General features: G+C 51.4%; 1 protein-coding gene across 1 annotated transcript; it reads left to right on the top strand.

The window, feature by feature from the left end:
* Positions 1-2,628: 2,628 nt before the first annotated feature.
* On the top strand, positions 2,629-4,092 carry LOC119109785 (leukocyte elastase inhibitor-like). The gene is given in 4 exon segments (XM_037233539.1): positions 2,629-3,365; positions 3,367-3,544; positions 3,843-4,025; positions 4,027-4,092. Coding segments are annotated over 4 exon segments (834 nt in total). The 5' UTR covers positions 2,629-2,958.
* Positions 4,093-7,711: the final 3,619 nt, after the last annotated feature.

Below are 7,711 nucleotides of genomic sequence, written 5' to 3'. Positions count from 1 at the left end.
AGAGAGGAGGGAGAGACAGAGAATTGTACCGACTTCTAACATTCTGAGAAGATTTTCTATGACGATAGGAAGAAAGGTTAGGCCTGGCCTGGCCTGGCCCTCCCCCCCCCCCCCCGCCTGGGCTGTGCTCCAGGCCATAACCATGGATCCGTCTGGATGGCCCGTTTCATGCTCCCATTCAGTGCAGGGCTGTCTCAGTGGGCTCGCGCCGCCACTGCCGTTTGCCGGCCGAAAAATGTACGATAACAACAGCACGGCTCTCCGGGCTCCTCCTCCCCCTTCCTTTGTCCCTGCCGGTGAGGTTCAAGGCCTATCATTTAGGCACAGCAGCAGTTGTTGCCACAATAAAACAGTTTGCAATTCCGGAATTTGGCGACCAGGAAAAAATTGTTGGAAATCTCGGGACACTACATGGACAGTAACACGAAAGGCGCAAAAGCGGTTGATTAGTAAGGAGGCTCGCATATAGCTAAGTGAACTCGTACGGTACGCAGCTGAACGAACTGTTTAAGGCACCAGGCCAAACTAATATCGGAAGCTCATTGATGCGCTGAGCACTGCCCTTTTTCGCGGTTGTAGGGTGCGTTAGTAAGTCCACAGTGCGCTAGACGTACTGTCAATGGGGCTAAGACTCGCTCATACAAACTTGACCTCCCCCTCGTCGCAAACACCGGCTACGCCCCCCACCCTCACCCCTTCGCCCGTGTACCATGGATGGCGCTCCCATTTGTGTGGTAGTTAGACCCCACTTTGCAAAAAAGATGATGGTTGGAAGTTCGTTGAATCTTGAATGAAATCTTAAAAACTGCACAGAGCGGCTTAGATTATGCATGCATTAGTGAAAGTGAATTGGACGTAACAAATTTCTGCATAAAACAGACGGGCATTTTCTTTTTAAGCAGAGCATACTCACTTCGGCATGCTAGGATATCGAGTTGCATTCAAGGAACCGCACTTGGTCGCAGGCGTGGTTTACATTGGGCACGAGACTGGCCTTAACCAGATAGCCAGGGTCATAGTCATGATCTTGAAAATGAGCCGCGCAGATTGCCGCATTTCCACATTTATGGTGCCAGCCCTAGAACAACGTGTGAACCCATGCTTTTAAGACAGCTGGATCGTTTTTTGAAACGTAAAAAATGAATGTTTTAAGTGCCGTTTAGTATTCTTGCAGGAAGCCACTGCACAGGATGGCGTCTTGCTGCAAAAAAACTGCCTTTGATGTTAACTTTGCCAGAAGCTCACACGCCACTTCGAATTTCTTACATCCGCGACATAATAGCACGCACCGGGGCCATGCAACAACACAGACTTGATATCACACCGCACGATAGTAAATGAAACTACAGCATTTCTGCGTGACTACTGTTTTCCAATTGACGCAGTTGACGTTGCCATGCAACGCCGCCGCGCAAGCCGGTGCGACTTTGTGACGTCACCGCTTAACGTTTACGAGCCGCCAGCCCGACCAATTTCTCACGCTGCGATGATGACCCCCTAGCCCGTAGGTATACAGACAAGGTAGGAGAGGTGAATGGAGTGGTCCGCTTGCTGGAAGGTGGAACCGGCCGCCTATTGAAGAGACGAGACACATATACTCGCTCTGACGAATGAAGCTCACTCATCGCAACGCATTGGCGAGGAGGTCGTTGGTAGGATCGTGGAAGCAAAAATTGAAGCTAGAACCGATCTTCAATGGCTTAACGAGATAAAACCATATGTCAACGATCCTGAATCGCCTATGTTTTGTATTTCACTGATCAACGAGTTACCCGTGTGGAGGAGTCCCCGCCGCCGACCTCCACGACCGCTGCCCGCGTGGATGGTCCGCCATGCTCACCCTGAGCGATGGTGGGGCCGCTATCTTCCTGTCTACCAGTCTTCTCTAGAATTCCGCGGGAGTCGGCTGCAGTCATATCCGACGTGTATGGGCGGCATCCGTTTGGAAAGCCTGTGGGGCGCGGGCCCACCCTTGATGACGGCCGCCGCAGGCCTGCCGCTGGCCCGGAAGGTTTCGCCGCGCTGACACCAGGCGTTGGCGGGGCTGCCGTTCTACCTGACGTTCGTGGGACAAGCGCCGCAGGATTCGCCCACCATTGTGTCAGATTCCGTGGTGGACGTCCAGGGGCGCAATATTTGATCCTGCCGTGGAGTGGACGTCAGCACATCTCATGCCTCGGGGATCCTGCCGGTGCCCACGAGTCGGCAGCCGCGCGTGGCACCGACGTGCGAGTCGCTGCGGAATCTGCATAGTGCGGGGCGCGATGCTGCCTTCTGCTGCCCTCGCGATTTCCACGGACTTTGCAGACGGATGAAGATTGCTGGGCCCCGCTTTGAAAAGTTGGGGTCTTGCCCCCCGTTCTCAGGCCCATGATTCTACTAGATAGATGCTAACCTGCAAAAGACTGCCGAGTCTGGCCTACAGTCTCGCAAAAAAACCGGCGAGTTATTGGCGTGTAAGGTGTCGTGGGCCAGTGAGTAAAAAAGTTGCGTCTCTCGTCGCAAACACGCGCGGCCCGCCTCATGTTTCCGCCGCACGCGGTATCGGCCGACCTTGATGTGCGACTACGGCTTTGAGTGCAGATGGCGCTGGTGTTGCCAGTCGCCTGTGGCTTCGGACGTAACAGGGCAACTGGCCACCATTGATCGGTAGGTAGGAGGGGGCGCGGCGCCGACCACGGACCCGGGTGAACAAAGTGGGAGGACAAAAGCGGTGTGACGCGCCGCAAGTGTTGTGGTCGGCGAGCGGCGACGAGTCACGAGGCCTGCCGGCACGACACGTTGCGCGTTGAGTCAGCGCCGGGGCGTGGCCTGGCTGCAGTGACGCCGTCCGTCGGCCGCTCGGCACTCGCTCGCCCGGCGCGGCTGGTTCTGGCCGCGTGGTGTCTGTGTGCCGCCCCGCTCACCCAACCGACGGCTGGCGCCGACCACTGTACGCTAGGCCCACCGGTCGCCATCATGGAGCAAGTCAGCAACCACCAGAGCAAGGCGGCCTCGGACCTGTACCGGGTGCTGGCAGAGGCCAGCGCCGACAATGTGTTCCTCTCACCCTTCAGCATCAGCACGGCGTTGTCGATGGTGTTCGGAGGAGCGGACGGCAACACCGCTCTCCAGATGCAGCAGGCTCTGGCGCTACCCAAGGACAGCGCAGAGCTACACAACGGCTACAGTGGGTTACTGAGGGCGCTGCAAGATCCGCCGAATATCACACTGAACACGGCCAACAAGCTGTACGTGCAAAACGCGTACAAAATCTTGGACACCTACTCTGGTTTGCTGCAGAAGCAGTATTTAAGTGAGCTGAAGAGCGTCGACTTTGGTGACGCCGACGGTACAAGCAAGCTGATAAACGGTGACGTGAACAGCTACGAAAGGGAAGATCAAAGATCTTATCGATCCGAGTGCGCTGAACTCGCTGGTTCGGCTCGTGTTGATAAACGCCATCTACTTCAAAGGGTCGTGGCAGGAGAAGTTCGACAAAGAAGCAACAAGCAAGCGAGACTTTTTCGTCAGCCCGAAAAAACGCTGTCAAAACCGACCTGATGTATCTGGATGATGATAGAAATTCAACTGCGCAAGCCTCACAACCTGGCGTGCAAGGCTCTGGAACTTCCTTATGAAGGTAAAGCGCTTCAGGCATGATCGTACTCCTTCCAGACAAAAAAGACGGTCTGCGGCCTCTCGAAGAGAAACTAGCGACCATGTCCATGCAGTCCATCCGCGGCGAGCTTCAGAACAGGAAGACTATGATCATGATACCGAAGGTTCAAGCTTGAGGCTCATATGATCTCGTCGATCATCTAAGGAAACTTGCATGAACGATCTTTTTGACGCCAACGCAGCTGACTTGTCCAAAATCTTCCGGTGCCAGGGATCTTTTTGTCTCCAAGGTGGTGCACAAGGCGTTCATCGAGGTCAACGAAGAGGGGAGCGAGGCTGCCGCTGCGACGGGCATGGTCATGATGATGCGCTGCATGCCCAGCCCTGTCGAGAAGTTCGAATTTATCGCCGACCATCCATTCTTCCTTCGCCATCGTGGACACCGAGAATGGCCTGACTCTGTTCTCGGGTCGCTACGTCAAGCCCGAATAGCCAGCAAAGGCGGGTGCCGTTCTTCCGTGCCGCGGGCTGGCACGCTCTGGGGGGCGTTTGGTAACCTCAGTTGCATCTTCTTTGTCGGAGATTTATTGGGTTAGCTTATGGTTTGCATTTTCCCTCATGTAGCGGCTGCTGTGTGTGCACTGTGCCTTAAAACCATATTGGCAGGAGGTCAAGGTTGTGCAAATGTTCGAAATGCTGTTCTGGTGCCTTTTGTGTGTCATAGTGGCATCCATTTCTAGTGGCATCCATTGCGTGTTTTTCTTTGGGAAGACAGGACAAGGCTTCAACAATGAACATAGAAAAGCTGGGACAATCCAGAGTATCCAGAGCAAGAGCAGTCAGTCGGGGAAAAAATAGTACCTCTGAGCTGGCAATAACGATTACAGTTATTTGTTTTTGGATCCACCCTTTTGAGTTGAGGCTATACTGCAAAATACGGGCGTTCTGCACCTAGCCGCATGCAATACGTTTTTCTAACAAGAGTGGTTCATGTGATGCGGCATGCTCGTCTCAATGATACTTAGCAAGACTAAAAAAGTAGATACCAGATAGGCAACTGGGTTTTGAAGTCATCAAAACACTTTTAAGCGTGATCAAGACTATACCCTGAAGTGTGCCCGGAAATGTTCCGCCAGTTCAGCTCGTCTCAGTACACAAATTCCTTAAAGAATTTGCGCTCTCCTTGCAGTCACGCCAGCACAACATTCTTGACTAAATCAATGTGTAAATCACTAAATCACAATAGTAAGTCACTAAATCACTTGACTAAACCACACTTGACTAAATGACTGCGACCTTCAGGCTGCATTAGCGGAAGTGCGTCTCCAATGCCACGTTTATGCTTTTGTTCCCTACACCTTTCCTCAAAGATGTTCCGTGCTTGGTTGGCTAACAACTATCGTCGTCCTAGTCATGTTTGCCTGTTGGTATCGGCTCCCCAGTCATTTGCTAAAATGCCACAATTTGGAAGTCGCCACGCATCATCCAGCCTCGAGGTGAATCGCAGAAGTGTTGGATAATAAGCGTAGTTCGCAGAAGTGGCAGGTATTGCAGTGTGGATCATTTTGTCGCCCTTGATTCGTGGAACGAACAGCAGAGTTCTGTTGGCGTGGGTTGTGATGTTGACCCCGCTATCAGCGTCCAGCCCACAGTATTTTTTTTTTCACAGCAGACCCTATTGGTTGCTTAGCAGGGTACATACATAATGCGCCGGAGGCCAATGGTGATGTATATTTACAAACGGATTATTGCGACTAGGCCAATTATTGGCTCGGCCCATGCAGCATATTTCTGGAGCGGAGAAAGTGAATCTTTGTGTCTACGAAAGAGACTGGTCCATCTCATGTCATATGCGGTTGGCTTGGATGAAGCTCTAGTGTTTTTTTTTTTTTGCTTTGCTCGATCACATTCGATTAATTCTTGAACATCCTAACGTTTACATTTCTACTTGTTTTGAATTCGAACAATCACACAATGACATACGCAATGGATCTGTGTTCACACTGTGATCCGTGATTACAATGAACCTAGGTCGCGACAACGCCACCTCCCAGCGCGGGTGCCGTCCCCGCCAGCCACCGCGGCAACCACCGCGGAGCGACATCTGCCACCCACCAGCCGCGCAAGCACGCGAGCCGGCCAGCTGTAGACTCCGCCAGGCGACAGGGCGGGGCAGTCAGCCACACCCCAGCCGGCAGCCCGGCCCCACAGCTCCCTCTGAAGGGCCGAGCCAGACGGCCACGGCGGAGAATCGACACCGGTAGTGACGCATGCAGAGCGATGGCATACACACCCATTAACACACTTCCTCATGCGCGTACACGATCGAACACCAACAGTAACGTGCCCGGCATTAACGATAGTTTATCGCTGACTGCCTCATCCACACAATATAAGTGCCCTCTACTAACGTGATGGTTAATCATGTGAGTGCACAGCCGGTCTCTCCAAGCTCACAGAGTGCGTCTGTTTGTAAGTGTGGATTGTGTTGGTGCTCGCAGCCACACATCCCTCTACATCGGAGTACCTTTGAATAAACCCAAAGAAACCTCGGGTATATGGTTCACACGACGCATTGCAACACTGCCATATGTACTGCTATCCCAATGGCAAGCATAGTTGAGTAGCGGACACATCAAGTGTTTCAACCGGATCAACAGGATTATAAAGGCTACAACAAGATAACGTTACACATAGTGAGTTGTCTGTGGAGTCGCAATCGCGTGCTCAGGTCACTCTCCAGAAAGCTGGCGGCCCAGGGCAGAACCAGAACACATGCGGTATATCCTCGGTATGGCTCTGGCGGCGCGGACCCTGATTCGTCTCCTTGATCCCATAGAGGTGTAACATGCGGATGGTCGGTAGGATCTGCGGACGACTCTAGATGGCAGCCACCTTAGTTTGAAGTCATCTTTTGTGTCGTACAGAACTTTGTATACTTTTTGTCCATTGTTCTTGCCCCATAGGTCCAAGTCTAAGTTCCAACTTCGTCTGAGCATTGTCCGGTAGGGAAACATGAGCCGAGGATAGGAGCACACTATATCCCCACTTCGCTGTTCCCACGCACTCGCTTATCTGCTCATAAGCGCATGGAAGGGCCGCATTGGTAGACTTTTTCTGAGCAAGCACTTCCTTTCAAGAACGGGGTATGGCATGCAGTAAATACTGACCATGTTAAAAAAATGCCCATACCCAAAATGCATGTTCAGTTGGTCGGCGTTGAGGAGCTTTCGGTCCTGGTGGTTGTAAATGTTTATTTGAGCCACTGAACGGTGAATCAGTTGGTGCTTGTTCAAAGATTAATTCTGTTCAAGGTTCATATCAGTGTTCCATATGATTTTGCCCAGTATGTTTGCCTCTGAGAGTTTGGGCTGTAATGAGTGTACGATCTGTATCCAAGCATTTCTGCACTTCTGACCAAAACTTGCATCCATCCAGAAGATTCAACGCTTTGTTGGGATCAATATTACAGTGCAATAACGGTATTACTGGATTTATTTTTTGTTTAAGTTGCAGTATTTTCTTCCATTTGGCGTTGTACCCTGGATTAAGCAACTTCCTTATCCAGGCCGTTTTAAGATTGTCTGCCTGTACTGATGGATCAGGCACCCTCAGTCCTCCGATGAAAAGGCGGTTTTTCATCACCGACCGTTTGATCCTATCTCGAGATCGGTTCCAAATGAAATGGTTTATTATTGTTTCGATCTTCTTTAAGGACGTAGGATTTGGCTTTTCCAAGACAGTCATAAAATACATTGGTTGCGAGAGAGCCTCTGACTTTATCACTTGTATCTTTCCGTATACAGTAAAGCCACGCCCAAACCATGGGTTAAGTTAGGCTTTCAACATTTCTATTTTTTCCGGATAGTTGATATTTCCTAGGTCTTCGCATGTCGAGGTGAGATTTACTCCAAGGTAATCTACTGAGTTACGCTCCCACGATGTTTCAATCTCTGGACAAAGGGCATCTGCTCGGTTTCGGTGCTGATCTTTTCAGACCACTCGTGTCTTTTGTCTGTTCAGAGATGGGCCTGATACATCTCGATAAGCATGCAATCATTTAAAATGTGCCCTAAAGCATTTATCAGAACTATCCACAATGGCAGCTGTT

Source organism: Pollicipes pollicipes, unplaced genomic scaffold (genome assembly GCF_011947565.3).
Source record: "Pollicipes pollicipes isolate AB1234 unplaced genomic scaffold, Ppol_2.1 Scaffold_7231;HRSCAF=8579_pilon_pilon_pilon, whole genome shotgun sequence".
Taxonomy (NCBI): Eukaryota; Metazoa; Arthropoda; class Thecostraca; order Pollicipedomorpha; family Pollicipedidae; genus Pollicipes; species Pollicipes pollicipes.
Note: the sequence above shows the minus strand (reverse complement) of the source record. Positions and strands in the feature narration are given on the sequence as shown.